This window comes from Pungitius pungitius, chromosome 5, assembly GCF_949316345.1.
Source record: "Pungitius pungitius chromosome 5, fPunPun2.1, whole genome shotgun sequence".
Lineage (NCBI taxonomy): Eukaryota > Metazoa > Chordata > Actinopteri > Perciformes > Gasterosteidae > Pungitius > Pungitius pungitius.
The window spans coordinates 11,621,988-11,644,478 of NC_084904.1; the positions used below are offsets into that span (position 1 = coordinate 11,621,988).

General features: G+C 42.1%; 5 protein-coding genes across 11 annotated transcripts; 3 read left to right on the forward strand and 2 right to left on the reverse strand.

The window, feature by feature from the left end:
• Positions 1 to 51: 51 nt before the first annotated feature.
• On the forward strand, positions 52 to 5,655 carry LOC119224724 (D-amino-acid oxidase-like). Its single transcript, XM_037481976.2, has 11 exons — positions 52 to 143; positions 2,540 to 2,735; positions 2,830 to 2,944; positions 3,316 to 3,392; positions 3,743 to 3,808; positions 4,025 to 4,079; positions 4,267 to 4,371; positions 4,448 to 4,530; positions 4,742 to 4,859; positions 4,996 to 5,094; positions 5,184 to 5,655. The coding sequence occupies exons 2-11, from the start codon at positions 2,542 to 2,544 to the stop codon at positions 5,307 to 5,309; spliced, it is 1,038 nt and encodes a 345-aa protein (XP_037337873.2). The 5' UTR covers positions 52 to 143; positions 2,540 to 2,541; the 3' UTR covers positions 5,310 to 5,655.
• On the reverse strand, positions 5,648 to 12,755 carry svopa (SV2 related protein a). The gene is made up of 16 exons (XM_037481970.2): positions 12,602 to 12,755; positions 11,352 to 11,509; positions 10,975 to 11,060; positions 10,777 to 10,875; positions 10,253 to 10,324; positions 9,988 to 10,112; positions 9,831 to 9,894; positions 9,589 to 9,714; positions 9,353 to 9,481; positions 9,187 to 9,260; positions 8,912 to 8,988; positions 8,417 to 8,521; positions 7,871 to 7,982; positions 7,508 to 7,589; positions 7,312 to 7,401; positions 5,648 to 7,219 (listed from the first exon to the last, which is right to left on the reverse strand). The coding sequence occupies exons 1-16, from the start codon at positions 12,634 to 12,636 to the stop codon at positions 7,007 to 7,009; spliced, it is 1,647 nt and encodes a 548-aa protein (XP_037337867.2). The 5' UTR covers positions 12,637 to 12,755; the 3' UTR covers positions 5,648 to 7,006.
• Positions 12,756 to 13,196: 441 nt separating this feature from the next.
• On the forward strand, positions 13,197 to 18,471 carry usp30 (ubiquitin specific peptidase 30). 5 transcript variants are annotated; one of them, XR_005121069.2, is made up of 14 exons: positions 13,197 to 13,397; positions 14,420 to 14,529; positions 14,621 to 14,794; positions 14,883 to 14,986; positions 15,088 to 15,186; positions 15,332 to 15,377; positions 15,461 to 15,555; positions 15,653 to 15,712; positions 15,797 to 15,883; positions 16,037 to 16,117; positions 16,303 to 16,525; positions 16,607 to 16,721; positions 16,834 to 17,188; positions 18,336 to 18,471. XR_005121069.2 is itself a non-coding variant. In XM_037481971.2 (13 exons), exons 1-13 carry the CDS (start codon positions 13,327 to 13,329, stop codon positions 17,102 to 17,104), a joined length of 1,536 nt encoding a protein of 511 aa, XP_037337868.1. In that variant the 5' UTR covers positions 13,197 to 13,326; the 3' UTR covers positions 17,105 to 18,030. The 5 variants fall into 5 exon arrangements, 4 of the variants coding, with proteins under 4 accessions (XP_037337868.1, XP_037337869.1, XP_037337870.1 ...); XM_037481971.2 differs by lacking the exon at positions 18,336 to 18,471 and having other exon boundaries at positions 16,834 to 18,030; XM_037481972.2 differs by lacking the exon at positions 18,336 to 18,471 and having other exon boundaries at positions 13,247 to 13,397; positions 16,837 to 18,029.
• On the reverse strand, positions 18,058 to 20,363 carry alkbh2 (alkB homolog 2, alpha-ketoglutarate dependent dioxygenase). 2 transcript variants are annotated; one of them, XM_037481979.2, is made up of 4 exons: positions 20,239 to 20,363; positions 18,987 to 19,291; positions 18,708 to 18,906; positions 18,058 to 18,627 (listed from the first exon to the last, which is right to left on the reverse strand). In XM_037481979.2, the coding sequence occupies exons 2-4, from the start codon at positions 19,249 to 19,251 to the stop codon at positions 18,318 to 18,320; spliced, it is 774 nt and encodes a 257-aa protein (XP_037337876.1). In that variant the 5' UTR covers positions 19,252 to 19,291; positions 20,239 to 20,363; the 3' UTR covers positions 18,058 to 18,317. The 2 variants fall into 2 exon arrangements, with proteins under 2 accessions (XP_037337876.1, XP_037337878.1); XM_037481981.2 differs by lacking the exon at positions 20,239 to 20,363 and adding an exon at positions 19,654 to 19,743.
• Positions 19,824 to 22,111, forward strand: unga (uracil DNA glycosylase a). 2 transcript variants are annotated; one of them, XM_037481978.2, is made up of 7 exons: positions 19,824 to 19,957; positions 20,277 to 20,477; positions 20,552 to 20,647; positions 21,051 to 21,148; positions 21,257 to 21,345; positions 21,445 to 21,623; positions 21,703 to 22,110. In XM_037481978.2, the coding sequence occupies exons 1-7, from the start codon at positions 19,859 to 19,861 to the stop codon at positions 21,841 to 21,843; spliced, it is 903 nt and encodes a 300-aa protein (XP_037337875.1). In that variant the 5' UTR covers positions 19,824 to 19,858; the 3' UTR covers positions 21,844 to 22,110. The 2 variants fall into 2 exon arrangements, with proteins under 2 accessions (XP_037337875.1, XP_037337874.1); XM_037481977.2 differs by lacking the exon at positions 19,824 to 19,957 and having other exon boundaries at positions 20,000 to 20,477; positions 21,703 to 22,111.
• The last annotated feature ends 380 nt before the right edge of the window (positions 22,112 to 22,491 follow it).

Below are 22,491 nucleotides of genomic sequence, written 5' to 3' on the forward strand. Positions count from 1 at the left end.
TCGATCTAATACGTGCTGAGATGCAGCTAGCTCCGCCCCCCCGATCCACGTGACAGCTGGAGCAAGGGGTGAGTAAAACAAAGCGTGTTTGCTGTGACCGACTCCAGCAAGATATACACTTGTGGCGGAAGACTAGACTGAAGGTAAATAAAACATATTCGGTTGTTAGTGCATTGTCTGTAATTTCGTATTTGATCTGTTTATTTGTCGCAGTATTTACATAAATACATAAACCTCTTTCCACGTCAACGATCTTTCCACGTCAGCGATTTTACATACAAATGAAGTCCCAATTCTGTTACATAATTGACTGCGGTCAACTCCGCAGACACTCCGAGTCACGTGGTCAACTCAGAAGACACTTTCTAGTGAACTTATCGTGCAAACGTAACCGGAATAAAGGCTATTTAAATCACACATTCCGGACAATGATAGAAGTATTTGTGTACAGGAACTCTCTGACTACTCACACTTTGTACTGTAAAAATATTTCACTTTTCGTACAATAGTAGTCAGAGATGTCCTTAATGCATGTGTGTTAGTGTTTGACTGGAATTATTGAGAAAAGTATATTTTTTGCAGTCCTTTTGAACTTTGAATTATAAGGCTTTTACTCTGGATAATTATCAAACTTTGTCAGTAAAAGTATTGCTTTTTTAACACGAGTAGTCAGAATGATGTACACACATACTTCGTCATTGTCCAGAATCTTGAATGAATGAAATAGCTTTTATTTCAGTTACTTGTTTTAATACCGTAAATGTCCGAATATACGTGCACTAAAATTCAAGCGTCTGCTGAGTTGACCAAGGAAGTAAGAGTGTCATAATTGAGTGGTGGAAATTATTTTCACTGGGAAGACTTCTAATCTATATACAGTGCATCCGGAGAGTATTCACAGCGCTTGACTTTTTCCACATTTTGTCTGCCAACAAATCTGTTAAAAAAATAGGTTTTCACAGCCTTTGCTCAATACTTTGTTGAAGCACCTTTGGCAGCAATTACAGTCTCAAGTCTTCTTGGGTAGGATTCCACTAGCGTGGCGCACCTATTTCTGGGCAGTTTCTTCCATTCTTCTTTGCAGAACCTCTCAAGTTCCATCAGGTTGGATGGGGAGCGTCGGTGTACAGCCATTTTCAGGTATCTCCAGAGATGTTCAAATGGGTTCAAGTCAGGGCTCTGGCTGGGCCACTCAAGGACGTTCACAGAGTTGTCCCGAAGCCACTCCTTTGTTATCTTGGCTGTGTGCTTCGGGTCGTTGTCCTGTTGGAAGATGAACCATCGCCCCAGTCTGAGGTCCAGAGCGCTTTGGAGCATGTTTTCATCGAGGATGTCTCTGTACATTGCTGCATTCATCTTTCCCTCAATCCTGACTAGTCTCCCAGTTCCTCCCGCTGAAAAACATCCCCACAGCATGATGCTGCCACCACCATGCTTCACTGTAGGGATGGTATTGGCCAGGTGATGAGCAGTGCATGGTTTACTCCAGACATTATGCTTGGCATTCAGGCCAGAGAGTTCAATCTCTGTTTCATCAGACCAGAGAATTTTGTTTCTCATGGTCTGAGAGTCCTTCAGGTGCTTTTTTGCAATCTCCAGGCGGGCTGTCATGTGCTTTTTACTGAGGAGTGGCTTCCGTCTGGCCACCCTACCAAACAGGCCTGATTTGTGGAGTGCGGCAGAGATGGTTGTCCTTCTGGAAGGTTCTCCTCTCTTCATAGAACAACGCTGGAGCTCTGTCAGGTTCTTGGTCACCTCCCTGACTAAGGCCCTTCTCCCCCGATCGCTCAGTCTGGCTGGGCGGCCAAATCCAGGAAGAGTCCTGGTGGTTACAAACTTCCTCCATTTCCGTATGATGGAGGCCACTGTGCTCATTGGGAAATCTTTCTGTACCCTTCGCCAGATCTGTGCCTCGATACAATTCTGTCTCGGCGGTCTACAGATAATTCCTTGGACTTCATGGCTTGGTTTATGCTCTGATATGCACTGTCAACTGTGATCCCTTATATAGACTGGTGTGTGCCTTTCTCAATCATGTCCCATCAACTGAATTTAGCACAGGTGGACTCCAATCGAGTTGTAGTAACATCTCAAGGATGATCAGTGGAAACAGGATGCACCTGAGCTAAATTTTGAGTGTCATGGCAAAAGCTGTGAATACTTATGTACATGTTAAGATTTCGTTCTTTATTTTTAACAGATTTGCAAAAATTTGCAAAAAACAGTTTTCACTTTGTCATTATGGGTTGTTGTGTGTAGAATGTTGAGGAAAATAATGAATTTAATCCATTTTGGAATAAGGCTGTAACATAACAAAATGTGGAAAAAGTGAAGCGCTGCGAATACTTTACGGATGCACTGTATCTGTCCGATTATTACTACAGCTACTTCGATGCACTTCAATGATATCGGTAATACATGGATTATACACAGAAGCTTTTTCACCATTGCTATAGGGTTAGGGTGTTGGCCTGCACACATCTGGGATACATATGAGTCGGTCTCATATGGAAATGTCATGTGTCTCATCTTAATCCAGACATGCGTGTTGCTGTGATTGGAGCGGGAGTCATCGGCCTGTCAACAGCTCAGAGCATCTATGAGCAGCATCATTCTACCATCAGTCCGCTGACCATTGAGGTGTATGCTGACTGTTTCACTCCACTGACCACTAGTGATGGAGCTGCTGGCTTTTGGCAGCCATATCTCTACGATGAAGGCAAAGTCCAGGAGACGTATGCATATTCTACGTAATTTACTTTTGATTCGCCACTACATCTGTAAAAAATGGTTGACATTTTTGGTGCTGTATTGTCTCCTCACTTTTAGAAAATGGAATAAAGAGACATTTGACTACTTGCTAAGCTGCCTCAGTTCACCAGAGTCTGTACAAATGGGTATTTTCCTTCAGTCTGGCTACAATCTCTGCACTGAACCGGCCCCAGTGAGTAGTACATTGTTCTTGGACTGGATTCAAAGATAAGATCTGCCCATTGTTTCAGAAGGCTTACTAAGAAGAAAGGGATTGTAAAATGTGTTGAAATGTAACCTCTATAACTGGTTCATAAATGTATCACATACCAGTGCAATGTCCACCATTAACCCAAAGCATTTGTGTCCTGCTGTACTTTGTTCAGTCATATGAAGACAAATGGCTGCAGTTATTTGAGAACAATAACAGAGATTCCTCCCCAATGATTGGATTACTCCATTGTGACAGAAAGACTATCACTAACACACAATAACTAACCAGGAGGAGTTTACAACATAAATTATAGAATATTGTTTTACAATATTATACATTTTTGTTTGCAGGCGCCCTCATTTAAAGATACTGTCCTGGGATTCAGGCAGCTCACAGAACGAGAACTGCAGCTCTTCCCCGGATACAAGTAGGTATCCTGCTGAAACTGCCATGAATGCAAAACAACAAGCATTAAGCAAAGCTGAAGTTAAATATATATAAATAGTTTTCATGTCGTGCCAAACATATTACCCTTCCCACATTTGAGTGCATTAAAACCATACAGTATATCAGACATTGAGACCACACACACAATCACAATATTCTTCATACATCTGCAAAATCTCAGGTAATAAAATTTAGAAGAAATAAATGGTTTGTGCTCATTTATTGGATACGTTAAAGCATATAGTTGATGTCCCTTTATTGCATGGTTTCCAATAAAAGATCAAAATGTTTATAGATGGTTTTGTTGACTGTCTTTTCTGATTTGTACAGTTATGGGTGGTTCAACACTGCTCTCATGGTGGAAGGTAAAACATACTTACCTTGGCTGATGGATTGGTGAGTCAAGTCCTGAGTTCAACTCACTTTCTATGTGTAGCTGTTTGAAACATCATTTGTTAAATAGTTTATGTTTTGATCTGATAAACTGTCCCTTACACACAACTACCTATATGCTGTGTAGATGCAAAAGCCCACCGATATTTTCATATGTTACCTGGAAAGCACTAGTTTTAAAGTGATCATAATCAACATTTGGTTCTGTGTTATTTGCAGGTTGCAAAAAAGGGGTGTGAAATTTTATCACAGGAAAATAGAGTCCTTCCAGGAGGTTCGTAAAGGCTTTATAATATATAGTTGCAAAGTTTATTGTATATTGTTTAATTTTGGATTTTAGAATTGCTTTTTGTCTCTTATATCATAATAGCCAGGCTGTTGTGCTTTTTTCCCTCTTACCTCCAAACAGATGTTATTGCTTGTCGGATTTGTTTTCTCTTATCATGCTTCCCTGTATTTAGCTGGTAGAAACTGGGGCAGACGTGATCATTAACTGCACTGGGATGAGATCAGGAGAGCTCCAGCCGGACCCTGACCTCAAACCAGGCCGTGGCCAGATAATAAAAGTGAGAGTGATTCTATATCCATCTATAAAGGCACTATAGGAACAGAGGTTGGACCTGGTTATTCTTTGTTTTTCAGGTGGAGGCTCCGTGGCTGAAGCATTGGATTCTTACCCACAATTTTCAAAAAGGGGTCTACAATTCACCATACATCATTCCAGGGTAGTTCCAGTGACATCAAACACTGGGGATTCTGATACACATCATTTAGGAGCAAACGTCTCTTGTAGTGAGGGACAGGAGGGCTGTGGACTATCATTCACATAATGCATCGTCACAGCAAAAGTTACAGTGGTTATACTGTGTTGACCACACAAGACTTTTTAAAGAAGATTTTAAATTAAATTACCGCGTTACTGTAATTTGTTTGCAGAAGTCGCCTCGTGACGGTCGGAGGAATTTTTCAGTTAGGAAACTGGAGTGAAAACCCTAACTCCACCGACCATAAACATATCTGGGAAAGCGCCTGCAAGCTCGAGCCTAGTCTCAAGGTGAGATGATATCAAAGTGTTTGTCTAAGAGCCCGTACAAAGTGTCAACTGTAATAAATGATTTACAACAAGCCTCTCTCGTGCTAAAGTTTGTAACATTATGCATTTGCACATGTCTTGTCGTAACTAACTTCAGCATGCCAGGATAGTAGAGGACTGGGCCGGCCTGAGACCGGTCCGCAGCAAAGTCCGACTGGAGAGGGAGGCCATAAAGTCTGGTGCGACAACAGTAGAGGTAAACTTTAACAGCCCAGCAGTGCTTCTACCAGTCATTCATTTAACTTAACTTTAACTTAACTTTAAAACATCGTGGCTCTCATTCAGGTGATACACAACTACGGCCATGGAGGTTTCGGACTCACTATTCACCGAGGCTGTGCACAGGAGGCAGCGAAGCTCCTTGGTCAGATTGTGGAACAAAAAAGCAAAGGTCTAAAAGCTCGATTGTAAATTTGTAGTGATTGGTGCCTTTCTTTTTAGAACTTGGACGTCAGTGCCTTATATCACATACTGCTCAAACTTCTCTTGTTTGTAACTAAAATTTAGTGCAAACATGTGCACCTTTTATTGATTAATTGCGTCGCTTCAAAACAATGCAATGTTTGTAACTTGAATGAAACTTTAAGGAGGAGACACTACTCAACTTAATTATTAATGACAACTGGATCATTCAAAAGTAGCTATACTTAAATTAAAGGTTTGGTTGAATAAAATAATTGTACAAATCTTTCCCGATAATGATTATAACTAATATAATCCTATTGTGTAGTAATAAATAAAAACATGAATCCATGGCTTTTTTTGTTATATTATTTACGATAATATCATACACATTTACATCCAGTGCATTGACAATAATCTGTGCACACATACATTTAATGCAGCACTATGGATCCAACACTGGCAGGTAAAGAGTCGGCTGGCCGGATCTGAACTGGTGAATCTCTCTTTTAAGGTTATTTCTTAAACAAAACTCTTCTCAGTGCGTCACTCAGACGAGGCAAAGTATGTCTTCACTTCACCTTTGTTACAAACAAAAGAGACAACAACTCAACCAGGCATTGATACATTATTTACAGGACGACAGAATGAACCATCCTGCTAGGGGTGGTGTATATGCGTGTGTAGGTCTATGTGTGTAGAGCCTCAACGTCTGGTAGAGAAGAGAGTGCAACACCAAAAATGTAATTATTTAAAATCATTTGACACTTACTAACTAGGTTGGGTCCGCTTTTAGTTTCATAATACGTTAACGTCAATGTACATAATTCAAATCCAGCCCAGCATCTGTGGACCCCCTTCAGATGTCCAATAACTAGGAAATATCTTTGACTGTATGTTTATTATCTTCTGATGAAGGCTTTGGCAGATTTGTAGGGTTGTTGTGAATAAAACGGCTACACAGTCGTGTACTTTGTTACTTTAGCAGAAAACGATGAGGATCCATGTTGAAATGTGAAATGGTACAAACACAGTGTTCGACACCGTGACTGTCTGTACAGTATGTCCTTTCACATAATCTTCAATAATGTAACAGACTCTTTTTCATCTCATTGTCTTTTGATTTGTCAATGAGGACATGTTCCTCACACCTGCCATATACAAGTTATAAAACTTGTGTTTTTTAACCAACAATTTGTGTGCACAATATTCTCCTCATTCTTATCTCCGTATCGTGGATCTACGCTAACAGACACTGCTTTTTTAAAGGGTAAAGAGAAGTTCTCTCAAGCCCAAAACTGAGAGCAGAGCTAACAGTTAGACCCTCTTTATTCTATGTTTCTTTTTTCCCATTAGAAGGATTTAAATGCTTTAAGAATTTAAACCCTCACTTGAATTAATTCAAGAATGTTTCACATTTTTTCCACCGTTTATTTTTTCTCAATCTTGTACCTGTGAAGGTTATTTTGTCTTTCCAGTTAATAAGTGGCCAAACTATGACAGCAATGGTGGTCAAAGATGATATGATACGATTTATAATATGGTGCTGCCTGGCTCTCTGAAGCCACTGTGGTGTCTAAACTGAGGAGTCATAAGGTGGAACTGGAGCTGGACACCGAAGCTGGATTAGCTTTTTTTTTTGCCTCTTCTCACGTCTTTTCCTCACTGTGGTCCTCAATCTCAATGGTGCTCCTGCCAACAAGTCCTCAGTCCTGGGAAACAGGGGTGGAGGGAGGAATTCCCCCTAAGCTTTGGGAGGAGGCCCGACCCACCATTTCCTGGCCCCATTCGCGGTGGCTCGACTCCTGCAGGCCCCGGCCCGTCGTCTCAATTGGCAGTGCACACGAGGCGATGGCGGCTAGGAGGCAGCAGCAGCAGTACACAGAAAGAGCCAGGTAAATAGATGACTCCAACATCACCTGCAGGATGAAACCCAGGGACAAGTATTTGTATGTAACTTTCTCCGGTTCTGATATCTTAAAAGGAAAGAGTACTGTCTGAGGTGTGTTACCTGGGCAACGAAAGGTGTAATAAGGGCACCGACTCTGGCCATTCCACTGCTCATTCCCAGACCTAAAGCCCTGGTTGCTGTTGGGTACACCTGCAGGTTCAGAAAAAAACTGTGTATGCTAAATCTGAGGTGTAGGAGTCACTTTTTTCATTTTACTCAATACAAGAACAGCTGACAGCTCTGGTCGGCTTCTTACCTCTGGAGTGTACACATAAGCAGCCTGGAATCCTCCCGCAATGAAAGCTCTGGCGATGAATATCAACACGGTCATGGGAGCTCTGCAACAGAGAAACCAGGAATGCTGGATGAATGTTGGACACACCATGTTTAACATCATTCATTCTGTACACATGGAATCCAGGTCCCCTCCTCTCACATTCTCAGGTTTCTTCCCCATGTAAGGGATTTCATTTTTGGGGGAGTTTTTCCTGTGCTGATGTGAGGGTTTCAGGGACAGAGGCCGTTACATGTCTACAGACTCTAAAGCCCTCTGAGGCAAATGGGTAATTTGCGATTGTGGGCTATACAAAATGAAATGAATTGAATTGAATCACCTCACCTCCCAAGGCAGCCATAGAGTGGAATGATGCACATAGAGAAGACGAAGAAACACAACGCCATGGTCTTCCTCCTACCCAGTCGATCGATGGCCCACAGTGTCACCAACAGGCCTATGTGACGGTTTAAAATTCAAGGCACGTAGGACATAATATGCTGACTTGCTCTTTATGTTACGGTGCAGTAATTAAAAAAAATGTGTTTTATTATTACCATGACATTTTGACACGTCACTGCTGGAAAAGCAGAGGGGTGACTAATAATTTTAATGAGGGCTCCATTCTCTCTGGGTAAGCCAGTAGTTTTGTCAGGAAGTCGGCCTGACAGCGGGGCCCTGGCACACCTAAATGGAATGGGGCCATCATTAATGTTATTATTAACTCCTTGCCAAAGTGCCCTACGTTAGAACATTGTCTTAACGTTATTATGATGATGTTTACTTGTGAGCTGTATGACGTGTAACGTACTTATGTTACAACATGCCAATAGAATTAACTACAAAAGTAGAAAAAAATAATAAAAAGACTAAGACACACTTTATGTGTACCTGGGAATTCCGATAAGGTGGTCCACAACAGGTCTTTGTAGTCGTCAGAGTTCAAATATTTACACTCCAAGTTACATTGAAGATCTTTCTTGTTACCTTTGGACACTAGAGGGAGATATAAAACAACAGAAAACGGGATTTTAAACACACAGCACAGGGCTGATCTGTGATTTTACAAAAACATACTGTAGAAATGTGTGGATATTTTTCATGGCAGATATTTAGACCGGGCACAGTAGAAAAAGCCCAGCTGTGACTAATGGCATTAACGATGGCTCTGTTTCTTCACGAGTTTCAGAAGGCGCCGTTGTTAATGTTATCTGGTACACTTTTGCTAGGAGATCCAAAATGTTTGCAACTCCAGACACGTCTCTCCTGGTTTGACACATGTAACTGAACTACAAATGCTCTCTTTACAGTGTAGCAAATACAAATGTGTGTGTGCGTGTCCTTGAATGTGCGAAGTCATCTGTCGGCATTCGTGCTGTGACTCACTTCCACATGCACCTCCCTCCTGAAAAAGCTCTGTAGTGAGCAGCACAAGCCCATAATAAGAGAAGGCATTTGCAAACCTGAGGAGGGAAACGAGATGAATTAATAGTGGTTCACTTGAAGTAAGAAAATATAAAAAATCCTAGATTCATATGGCTGTGCCCTTGGAGAACATTGAGGTTTCGGAGCTTAAGAACAAATAAGAAATCTGTGGGCAACAACTCAGGATGTCAGTGGGTGGCGTTATCCTTCGCTCCAATGATAATTATAATAATTACCAAATAAACCACAGCAGAACTGTGGTCCAGCGGAAATGGGAAGAAAATAAGTCTTGAATCTTTCCTCGTTCCTCCTAATCAAAAGAACAGACATAAAAAACACAATAGGGAGCAAACATTCTAAAACATTCAGAAATGTTTCTGTTCTGCAGAAACTCTCCTTCACCTGTCTGTCAGCGACCAGTTTTCCCAGTGGCATGGGTGCTCCGTTCTCTGTAGCGATGCGCTTTAATGTGGCCAGAGCTTTTTCCTGGTTCCCTGTCAGCACGTCGTATCGAGCACTCTCTGGTAGCCACTGATCCCACCCCACCAAAGAGCAGACGTGTCAATTGATAAGGCTGTCATTTGTTCTGCTGACATAACGTCTCACAACAACAACAACAACAACAACATCATAGTCACCCAACACAGGAGGGAGAAGATGAAGAGAGGAATGGTGGAAAGGCCGAGCAGCCAACGCCAGCCCAGAGTGGGCATCACCAGGATGGCTAAGAGGACCTCAAACACCGTCCCCAGTGCCCAAAATATCTAAAAGGCAAAGTCAAACTCAAAATCCTGCCAGAGCATTTTGCAGCTGTGCTGATAGGGTTGCATGTCCTTGCCATCGACACTATGTATGGATGATGCATAAGGGAAGCCCATACCTCAATCAGCAAGATGCACGTAGCTCTGGACCTCATAGGCAGAAACTCAGCATACAGTGTCACCCTGTTAAGAGGAGGGGACATTTCACACTTAATGCTGACCCACATCATTAATTATTAACCTCGTTTCTTAGAGAGATGAATGAGGAATACTCACGACTGTGGGGCTCCTCCAATGCCGAAGCCCACCAGTGCACGGAGGATGAGGATCCAGCCATAAACAGGTGCAAATGCACTCAAAACCCCGTAGAACATAGTCCACAGCACACTCATCTTTAGACCCTGTGTGTGCATGCAATCTGATAAGGCACTTCAGAAAGGTTCAACTTGCAATGTCTCTAGATTAGATACAATGGGTCTTACAGAAAACAAATTCAAACAAATCATCACACTTGTACAACAGAGGCTTTATTTATACTCACCGTCTTTCTGCCGTATTTGTCCGATATGTTTCCCCAAAGAGAAGAGCTTACCATCATCCCAATAAACACTGCCTGCATCGGTGAAAAGAAACATGTTAATAAGATGCAGCAGTTTGAATATACACATGATAATAGTTTCACAAGCCAAAGCTGATATTATGCACATCCTTTCATGTATCTTTTACCAGGTGAGCCCCTAGAAATTACTAAATTGTTTTTTTGAAATATTATTTTCTCATAGAAATTGTATTAATTACATCTCAATTGAATATGTCATCATTTAGGGCGTCTCTATGCAGTGGCTGTACTATACTCTAGATCCCATGTTTACTTATTGTTTTATATCATACTCACTTGACTAAATCATTCAAATAATAATATTGCAACTCACACGGCATTGAACTACATTACATACCCTATTATTTAACACATAGTTGTCACTGTTCAATATGAGCGATCCCTAAGCAGGACAGTCATACTGCCTTGCAAATGAGAGCAATTTACAGATATTAGAGAGCCATTACCGATGTTAGCAGTGCCACCTGAAGTCGGGGAAGCCTCCATTCACAGTGAAGCTGTGGGGCTAAGATGCTGAGAATCATCATCTCCATAGCATCAGCCATCTGAGCAAACAGAAAACAACTTAGAGACACATTCTATAGCATGCACACTCATACATCACTCTCTGAAATAGTGTATTTTCCAACAAAAAGAGTTCTTACCCAGGACAGACCAGTGAGGATGGAGAGTTTCCACTGAAATGTCCCAAAGCCGATGGCCTCTACGGCATCTTCTACCATGAACGTGTCTGAGGGGATGAGAGGTTACTCAAAGGGGTATTTGATTAATCAGTAGAGGCAAAACCTTCTCTGAATAATGCAAAGCAACTACTTGTGAGAACTGACTGTTGTTATTTACTCAAGTTGTTTACTGAAGTAAGACCTGTGTAAGGGCCTAAATGATGAAACAAGCTCTGGTTTCATGTGCCCATGATGATGGGTCTAAAGTAAGTGCAAAAGCTCGAAGCAGCACACATGGGAGTTTGTCATGAAGAAGAGGGGTGAGAGGGTGTGTAAAATAAAGCCCTGTCATACTGTACCATCAGTTGGATTGGCAAACTCCCGAGGAACTGGAGCTCCGTCCGTAAGTGCCACAGACTCCAGTTCAGTCTGTTCCGCCATCCTGACCGCCTGCTCTCTATTCTCACCATCGTCCTCGGAGCTCGTGCTCTCCCCCGTGCGACGGAATCGTACAATACTACCAAAAAAACCAATTAGAATAAGTGTGCCGAAAGCACACAAGGATTACTTCTCCACATTAGATCTGATCGGGGAGTTTCAGAGTTATTGTTCTAGGGCAGAGCTGAGAGCTGTTGCCTAGGTGATCTTTTTCTGCCTGTGATTTTATGAATGAGTGATATCATCCTCCTAAGGGCAAGTGACAGCTCTGCAAACTGCACTTAACAGCGTTGGCAGGCTTGGAAAGTCTAAATACCCAGTGATGTTATCTACGTATGGAAGGTATAATCTTCTCCCACATGCAGATAATTAATGGTTCATTAAGATTGAAACACCATAAGAGAACTCTAAGAGTGTTGGTGAAGTCTTAATCACTGTAATTACATAACATAGGCTTGCAATGGGAAGCAACAGTGATGCAGATGAGTCTGCAAGATGTCCAGAAGTGTCTGTTTTGTATATCTAGTAAAACTGTAAAAAAATCAAAGATAAAAACTGTCAAAAATACAATATGTCGTTTGCTAACTGTTGGATTTAGAAAATTATCATCATTACTTTTTTGCAATTATTCTAAGAAGACTTGGCTAGACATGCATGGCTTATTCCACTGTATGTCTTTGAGAAATATCCCTCATGACGGCTAGGCTGGTGTGCAGCAGTGGTTTAAATAAATCCCACTACGAAGTCAAGACAGCTAACACAGATACGAGTCAAGATAGAAAACCAAAACAGCTTAGAAATCATTGGAAAACTGCTTTCAAATCCATAAATAAATAAAACCAAAATAGTCTCCTTAGGAAATGCAAAACATTTTGACTAAACCAACTGCACCACCAAATGTGTCTGACGACAAGTTCTTTTTTTCAATTTGTATTATTCCCCTGATGTATTAGCATTCTCAGGTATTTCACGGATAGATGTTGTTATTGAATGACTGAGGCTTCTACGGAAAGCTATTTGTGGTCCAGAGAGCTAACTCGATGGAGGCTGCACAATGCGAGAAGACAGAGGACAGAGGACGCGTCGGTCGTACACGCTTCCCACGGCCGTCAACTGAATGAATACAACAACAACAAACGGCGTGAAATGTGCAGATTGTAAGTTAACTCACGGCAGCTGTCTCAGCTGGAACAGATCATCGTCCATTTTGGTGTTTGCTGGCAGGCGCTCCGTTTGGTCTCATTGCCGTTTACATTATCACGACGAGAAGCGATTTCAGCACCGAGGAGAGCTACCTGCTCCGGCAGCCAATGGGAGCCACAGCTTATGACCACAGCACGGAAACCCGTACAGGGACAGTGGATGGGACAATGTGTAATTACAATGGTCCTTCGCATAACTTGTCAACACCCACATGGAACTAATCAAACTGAAAGCTATTATTATACAAATATAGGCCGAAGGAGAAACATAATCAGAAGGAAGATGAGATGTATAATGTTAGCTAAAAAAATAGGCTGGATAATAAATAATAAACCAAAACAACAATGTGTATTGGTTCATTCTGATGGGAGCAAATGGGGCTGACAATCGACAGTGAGGTTGGTATTGTGTATTGGAGAGATCAGAATATCACATTGGGACGTATTTGATAGTTGCAATGATATCAATGTTTTATTTATTTTTGAAACAATTATGTGGATTCTCAGTCAAACTTTTTCTCGTATTGGCTTAACAAGACTGTCGCCGAGAGTGATTCAGAAGGACTGGACGTCAAAAATGTGCGCAACAAACATTTTGTTTCTTGGAATAAAACGGTGACCACCTCGGTGCGCTGCCTGGCGGTTCCGTGCTGCAACATGCCACCAAAGACGGGAGTTCCGCCATGAAAGCAGGATGTTGTGGTGCAGACCAGAGAGCTCCGATAAGCTTGTCGGGGAGTTCCTTGGCACTGGACACATAGTCAGGTAAAACCTCTCCATTGGCAAAGGACAACTCGGGGTTATTTTTAGTGCACGAGGTCAGGGGCAAAGTGGGTCACGACGCCGTGTTGTTGGACCCAAAGCGTAACATGCGCAGACAGGATGTCAAGCCTGTTCTCCGGTTTAACTTTAAAAGCTGGAATTAGGAAATGTCCCCCGTATTTAAAGATAACAGCTTGGATATTTATCAAATGAGGCGACATAGTACGCCGAGGGCAGACTGATCTCGGCGTTGTTGGTAAGTTAGCCGTGATGCTAAAGCTAGCTCGTTCAATACATGCGATACGGGTGGTGGTCAGTATTGTTGCTTACTAACGTTCGATCATGTTGCTGCACAATAGCGTAACCAGCAAAACAAATAACAATGACTTTAAGTCCTGTGACACTCGCAGCTTAAGATAACGTTAAGTCAGAGGAGGTTTTGCTGGTTCTGAAGTAGCGTCACGTCTGGTTTTATCACAGATAAACAGCTCAAAGGTTGATGGGTCACATTATTAAGGCATTTAGTTTGGGTTACGTTACGTTTTGCCTGTGTGTTAATGGCAGATATTACGCAAGCATGATCGGCAGAACAACGTAATGTTAAGCCCCAAACCCTTAACAATCCTCATTACTTCACGGACTCACTTTGCCGGTTGATGAAGTAATTCAGCGGCCGTAACACAAAATGCGAGAGAAGAATACAAAGCTGCAAGCCAGCGGTATGAGTACAATGAGCTGAGACTATGTAGTGCTAAACAACAGCACTGCAACAAATCACACCATTAATAAGCTTCGAGTGTATTGTAGAAACTTGTTGACTGGAGATTTTGTGCTGTTGAATTGTATTGCATTTTTATTGAGTTGTTTGACATGTTTTGCCCACAACATTTATATCCACAACGGTAGGATAAAATCTCAGTACAAGAAAAAAATGCACCACAAACGACCAAAATGTTATGGAAGCACAACACCTAAATGACCACAGCGTTGCTGTCCTGCTCAGTCAAATACACTTGTCTTTACAGGAACAAGATGGTGAAAAACTGGGGTGTAATTGGTGGGATCGCTGCTGCCGTTGCAGCTGGAGTATACGTTTTGTGGGGCCCCATTACAGAGAGGAAAAGGAAAAAGAGAGGTAAGGATCTGTATGACAGTGTGATACACAGTGTGTTTTTATAGCATTGTTTGTGGAGCAGTAAGTCCCAATGACTCGTCTTTTCTTTCAGGCATGGTTCCTGGTCTGTTGAATTTAGGCAACACCTGCTTCCTGAACTCTTTGCTTCAGGGTTTGGCGGCCTGTCCGTCATTCATTAGGTGGCTGGAGATCTTTTCGCGTTCTTCTGTCATCCAGTCGTGCAAGGACAACCAGCTGTCCACGACACTGCTTCAGCTTCTCAATGGTATACACAACCGTGACACGTCACCAGAGCGCAGTGCACATGGTGTCCAGTCGCCTTCATGTGACGGGGATGTTTTCTGCGCTGTTAGATCTGTCCAGGGATCAGCCGGGGGAAGAAGATGTTCTTGATGCTGGGTGCCTCCTGGATGTTCTCAGACTTTACCGCTGGCACATCAGTTCATTTGAAGAGCAGGTCAGTCCATAATACTGTTAAGTGTTCTGTTTTGGTTATTACTACGCACAGTGTTTGCTGTAGCATTTAATCGATGTCTGAATTTTTTGGTGTCCACTCAGGACGCGCATGAACTTTTTCATGTCCTTACCTCTTCTCTGGAAGAGGAGCGGGAGCGTCAACCCAAAGTCGCTCACTTGTTTGACATGCAGACGCTTGAGGCAAGTTATCGACTCTCCAGTTGCACTGTTTATTAAACCGCACACAGATATTTCTTGCATGCCGATGCCTTTAATTAATCCAGTCAATTTCTATGTGTATAAATGTCAAAAATAATTTGGGTGTTTTTTTTATTTTTTATACCAGAGCCTCCCTGATCCTGTTGAGAAAACTATGATCTGTAGAAGTCGAGGTAAGGGGACAAAGAAACCATGGCCATAGATTATAAAAACACAAAGGATTGTATTTCAGTTGTATTTATTTTTCATTTTGCAGCCCCTCTTCACCCTATACCAAGTCCATGGAAGTCTCCGCATCCTTTCCATGGGCGTTTAACTAGCAATATGTCGTGCAAGCGCTGTGAACAAAAAGTAAGTGTTTTGCTCTTTTTTTAAGAAATGGAACTAGCAAAGCTAGTTTGTGTTGTTTGGCTTGGTACTTTTCTCTTTTTGCTTTGCTTTTGTTTAGAGTCCAGTGCGGTATGACTCATTTGAGAGCCTCTCCCTCTCCATCCCTTTACCTCAGTGGGTAAGCAAAGATGTCAAGAAAATGAATAGTAAAATGTATTATACCATCACTTCTTAAAATATATATATATATATTTTTCATCAGGGTAGACCTATCTCTCTAGATCAGTGTCTTCAGCATTTCATCTCCTCTGAAACCATCAAAGAAGTGGAATGTGGAAACTGCACCAAGGTACATTCACTGCAGTATTTCTCTTGAAAACTTCTAGTAATCATTTTTTATTGAATATGTAAGTCACAGAGACCGATTAACAGGAAACTCTTGTGATAAAACTATCATCAAGGGCTGATTGTTTCTTTTCTGTTTGGGATCATTTCACCTCAGCTTCAACAAGGGAACACATTTAATGGCCAAGTTTTGCAAAACCAGAGGACAACATTCATTAAACAGCTAAAACTCGGAAAAGTAAGTGTCAATAATATGCCACTAATACCAGAATATTACATACACAAGAAGTAGATCACTCTTCTAAAGTTTGTTCCAGGTAGAGAAACATTACAGTAACAGTTTAAATACATTAAAACTTCTCCTTATTATTTGATGACACTATTTTGTTTTTTACTTGTATAATATTTCCCTGCTTCTTCTAGCTCCCCCAGTGCCTCTGTATCCATTTACAAAGACTGACGTGGTCAAATGAAGGAACGCCCATCAAACGACAGGAGCACGTGCAGTTCACGGAGCATCTGTCGATGGACTGCTACAAACACAATGCTTCCACACCAAGAAATCAGAGAATCAAATGTGCTCCGAACTCAAGGAATGCCGAAAGTGCAGATGATGCCACGGAGAAGCCCTCCACCAACGGCACCGGTATGTGTTGTAATCTCTGGGATATCATTCCTGGTTGTGTTTTTTTAGTAATCTTACTTTTTTCTCCATTTTGTTTTCCAGAAGCAAAGCATCTGTACAACAACAACAACAAACCTTTTTCAAACGGAACGCGTTCGTCCGTATTCCTCCAGTCTCCCGGTGTGAACCCACTGCTCGGCCTCGCATGCGACTACAGGTAAACTTTTTGTGTCGAGGTGCAACGAGGAAGTCGTGTAGGTCCAGCTTTTCAGTTTTTGGTGAAGTTTAGAAACTTTAACTTATTTCTGTTCCCTTCATACGTCTAAAAGCAGCGCCCGTCCTTCCAGTTCTACAGAGTACTTGTTCCAGCTCACGGCTGTGCTGGTTCACCACGGCGACATGCACTCGGGACACTTTGTCACGTACCGCCGCGGCCCTCCGTCACCTCGCACCGCTCCACCCCTCGGCTCGCAGTGGCTCTGGGTTTCAGATGACTCTGTGCGAAAAGCCAGCCAGCACGAGGTGCTCTCCTCCAACGCCTACATGCTCTTCTACGAGAGAGTCCGAAGACGCAACCCGGCGCCGCACTCGAAGGAGTGACCTGAAGCTGGCGACCTCACAGCCCGACTGGGTTCTGCCTTTCCAGTCAAACTGTTGAGGCCGGATGCGCCAGTGAGAACGCAGGTACCGACGGTTGGATCATGACTTGTAACAGTGAGACAGCGAGTGTGTGTTAAGGTCATTAAATGATGTGCTAAATCTAGAGGAGTCAATCCCAAAGATTTTGGACATGCAGGATTTTTAGTCTTTATAAATTGTAACAATTTGGCTTCTATGGGACAAAATAACGTTACATGAACAATATGGTGTCTCTCAGCCCTGCAATGAGTTGTTTGCGTCTTATTCAGTTTACTCAACTTTCTGGAATTTTCATGATACTGTAGATGTTGGTGTACATTGAAAGGCAATATACTTTAAGGTGTTGCTGTTATTTTGTCCCCTGCCTGTACATTACAGACATACAAAAGAAGCTGGTTAAGAATTCTTAGGGATGTCTCTTGGAAGTTGTTACTTATTAAATTGCTAGTTTTCCCCCTACCTACGGTTCTCTTTTCTAATGAAATTTACCTACTCATTTCCAGCAGTGTATGTAAAGTTATTGGAACTTGTGTCTGACAAGGCCAGTATCCCTGAGTAGAGGTTCAAGTGCCATGTTGTATTTAATGATCAAGATTTGTAACACTTAAAGCAATGTGTGTGTGGTATGATTCGTCAGAGCCATTTGGAATGGTGTTGAACAGATCAGCAGATTTTTAGTAATGATCAGCTCTCCGTGAATAAAGCCACAGTGCGACTAGTTGTTGGTATTTTTGAATGATTTTAAATCCGTTTAGCTGCCATCACTCCGACCAAACCAAATCAGTCAAATTTAGAAATGGCCTGTTGCAAAACTCATTAATGTTTGCGATTTGCACTTCTGTATATCCCGGTGAGATTGGGTGTATTTTTGTGTAATCTAAAAAAGATGACTTGTTTTCAGATATTAAAAAATAAAACAAACTGGAGAATGAGTATTTACTTGGTACTTGTTGAGATGACGGATATTATGTGATAACAGACTTAAGATCAAGCTCAATGTGTCCTTCACTCAAACAATGAATCTTCGTAAATAAAACTTTTAACTTGTGTTTCACCTGGTACATAAATAAATATATTTTCAATTTGTGATATTCATCCATGTGCTCAGGTAGGTTTGTCCTCCTGTTGATTAAGAATCTGGGTCTTATTCACCCGTGTGATAATGTACGCTTGCTCATTTCTTTCTATCCAGTAGGATGCGTCTGAAGGTGAGGTTGATGCGAGGCAGCGAGACCTTTTTGCGTACAGGGAGGCTGTGGTACCAGAAGGTGTTGGTCGGTGAGTTCATGAGTAACAAGCTTCCGTGAGCGAGCTCCAGCTTCACGGGTTCGATCCGTCGGTGGCTGCGTTTTCCCCGAGCGTCTCTGTGCCGAAAGACGAAGTCTCGTGCTGCTCCGAGAGAGACCGAGGCGATGGGACAGAGGGGGTCCAGCTCCTTCTCATCATCACGATGCTCACCCATGTGATCCTGCCCATCTTTGTACCTGGGGGAGAGAGGATCACTTTCATCAATGAGACACACATGAAACCCTGATGTGAAAACTTGGATTTGGAAATTTCTCACCTGTTAACCAGAACAAAGTTAAATGTTTGTCCTGTTGTTTTTGTGACGGCATCTCTGATATATTCCAATGTTGGAGTCCAGGGGCAGGCTAAACGTGTCACTCCAGAGTAAGTGTAGGTTAGACCTGCATCGCCGTATGTGGCCTGCTTTCTTGGTATACTGTGCACCTTTCCGAACACCTGGACCGTTGCGTCTTCCCCTGGAACAATAAAACAGCCATGATCCATCAACAAGTCTGGTCCTAACTTTTACAACAAAACAAAAAGATTGATTTTGTACCTTTTGAATACACCACCTCCTCCTCCAGCTGTTTAAACATGTGGTCTGCTTCATCTTTGGAGAGCAGCAGAGCATAGTCACAGTCTAGTCCCTCCGACTCTATTTTCTGCCAGGGAACAGGATGAGAGAACTCGTCTTCCTCATCAACCTCGCCGGGCTTCGTCCTCTCATCACTCTGTAGTTTGATCCTCTTCTGTGGACATCTGGTATTGTTATTGCAAGAAGGTCTATTCAGAAATCTTTCCATTGCAGTAGCCGGTCTCATGTGGTAGTATTGGGACCTCAATTTTTGTATTTTTCAAGACCTGGATAATGCCAAAAAAGATGGAACTTTAACCCAGGTTTTGTAAATAAATGTGAAAAAGAAAAATCTGCAGTGAGTGGACTAGATTATTATCATTGCACTGTGTTAAAATATAAATAAAAAGGCAAGGCTGCAACTGACAATATTGAATTTGTTTTATTAATCGTAAACTATTTTCACACTTGATTAATTAATCGCTTTTCCTCTAATGTAAAAAAAATGCAAACCCCAGTTTCCCTTAGACCAAGTTATTAAATAGACATTAAACCCGTTCTATATATTCAAAACCATTTAAAAGATATACAAACGGAGCCATATATATAGGAACATTGAATAATGTGTTTTAGCTTAGCTACCACAGACCTCCAGTCATCAGTAGCTGGTCTTGAACGGCGCTTAGCTCATTAGCATATCGCTGTTTCGTCATTTATTTTGGCGCGAATACTTAACTCCGGTGACACAGTTTTCTGAGGGGTCCGCTGCCAATGAACGCTTACATTAGCTCATACCTTAATACCTCAACGTATTTACATTGTAGCAGCTTTCCGCCTGAGTGTTTTTCAACAAAATGATTGGACAAAAAACGATTAACTCTTTTTTCTCGCCCGTTTCGAAGAAAAGAATTTCTAAGGATTTAAATGAAGTCGAGGAGGATGCCAAAGACCCGGTGAGCCTCCCTGCTAACGTAACTACAGTTAACATTGCACACATGTCTTGCCCGTATTGTTATAAACCGTTAACGTTATTAAGTTAGTGTTGAAACACCACTCGCAGAGCTCGCGGTCCTTTTTAAGACACGTTGTGCGCAATCTAAGCCGCGTTCACGAGCACTGCGCGTGAACGTGTTCTCGGTCGATACCAAAAGTGTTGTAAACAGAACGACAATGTTTGTACTTCCCTGTCGACGTTTTCTAAAGTCAGTCTCGCCTCCAGCTGCGCGCTTCTCACCCGCTGTGTACTTTATTCAAAACGCTTCAACTGTGCAGAAGAAGCTGAAGTCCTCAGCGGGGCAGCCAGAGCCGTGCAGCCCGTCTCCTGCTCCTCTTTCCCGGGAGCAGCTCGACAAGATGGCCCGCAACAAGAAATCCGCGCTGGAGAAACTCGCTTCTGCTCAAACCCCTGTGGGGTTTGGAGACAGCTGGAGAGAGGCGCTGTCGCAGGAATTTGCGAAACCCTACTTCAAACAAGTAAGAGAGAAAGTAGTCACGCTGTCTCTGTGGCTATGGACAGTTTAAATAGAAGCTTCATGTCTCTGCCACAGGTGATGGATTTTGTTTCCGAAGAGAGGAAACGCTTCACGGTTTACCCACCTGCCGAGCATGTGTTCACCTGGACTCAGACGTGTGACATCCGAGAGGTACGTTTACCCGCAGAGGCACATTCTGGCTACATTTTATGTTGAAATATCAAATCAACATGCAAACACATTTTTTATTACTTCACAATATTTGCTACAGAAGTTGGACACTGCTGTATGGGATTAAGAGAACAAATATGTTAACAATAATGTGTGCAATCAATATATTTTTTCTTTTTTTAGATGTCACACTTTTGCCATTTTGAGACTTTATTAGATGCAATAGCTTCATGTTTGGTCTGTTAAGTTGTAGAAAATTTTGAGAAATCCTCTCCTATCATAGTCACTATTTAATTGTGTCCTGCTTTCAGCTTTTGTGATGTATGTTGACAAACATCTTTTAGCTCTCAACTTTGGCTACACTTGGAGACTCATACGATTAGCCAAATCGCTGTAATTCCAGGTGAAAGTGGTCATTCTTGGCCAGGATCCATATCATGGTCCTAACCAAGCCCACGGATTGTGCTTCAGCGTCAAAAGACCAGTGCGTCCTCCGCCCAGGTTAAAACCTCTTTAACACCTCTTTCCCGTGAGCCCGTCAAACTTGAATTGGCAAAGTGTGCCGAGCTTTTGAAATATTCACCACCCACATGATCCTTTTCAATCTAGTCTGGAGAACATGTACAAAGAAATAGTGTCGGACGTTGAAGGCTTTCAGCACCCTGGACATGGAGATCTGACTGGATGGTCCAAACAAGGTATTTAACAGAAGAAAAGGAGGAAAAAAAAACATCTGTCTGTTGACTTTTTGCACATCAACAAAGGTCACAGGTTTTACCTGTCACCTCGCCCAACAGGTGTGTTGCTGCTGAACGCTGTTTTAACTGTCCGAGCGCATCAGGCCAACTCCCACAAAGACAAAGGCTGGGAGACCTTCACTGACGCTGTGGTCCAGTGGCTCAGCAACAACCTGGAAGGCCTGGTCTTCATGCTTTGGGGGGCATATGCACAGAAGAAAGGCGCTGCTATTAACAGGGTGAGTGTGCTTTGTTGATTTAAACCGTAAACTTTTATAACCTTCGTTGCATCTAAGTTTCTGTGTTCTCTGTCTGTAGAAGCGCCACCACATCCTGCAGACTGTGCATCCTTCTCCCTTGTCCTCTCATAGGGGATTTTTTGGATGCAAGCATTTCTCAAAGGCCAACGAGCTGCTAAAGAAATCTGGAAAGTCTCCAGTAGACTGGAAGGAACTTTAAGATTCTATTAATTTTTTCCTACATGTTTGTTAGTGAACTACAGACGAACACACCCATAAGCTTTTACAGTTTCCTATGTGCACAGATTTCTTTATTACAGAGTTCCTATTAGTGGTTTAAGCTTCTATGTTTTGTGCTATACACTGAATATTTCTTAAATGCCTTTATTTCAAACTGTTTAACATTGTAAATATTTGTTTGTTCTTTTTTTAAAATGGTTTTGTTAAAATGGTTCTAATAAAGCAGTTCCAAAAAGTTGTTGTTACATTAATGTCTAGTATACTCAGTGAGTCCTAATCTAACTAATATCCCATCCTCGTTGTTGTTGCTGTCCAGGTTCCACTGCACAGTTGCAGGTTACTGTGGAAAAACAACATTTTTCAATGCACAAGGCTTCTAAAGCAAAGACGTTGGTAGGGAATATACTTTGGAGGTTGAATTTTCTAAGGTAAATACCAAAGTATGTCATTGTTTGTCTTTGTCTTAGCCTTCCACACCGTTTTACTTCTAAAGATGTATTATTATTTGGGTTGCGAGGCTCTCATAGTTCCAGTGACATGAATTGGTTAACAAGGGGTCAATTACAATGACATTTCTTTTGACACAAGAACGTGTCTGCTCTGCAGTAAAAGCCCAGGTACAGTATAC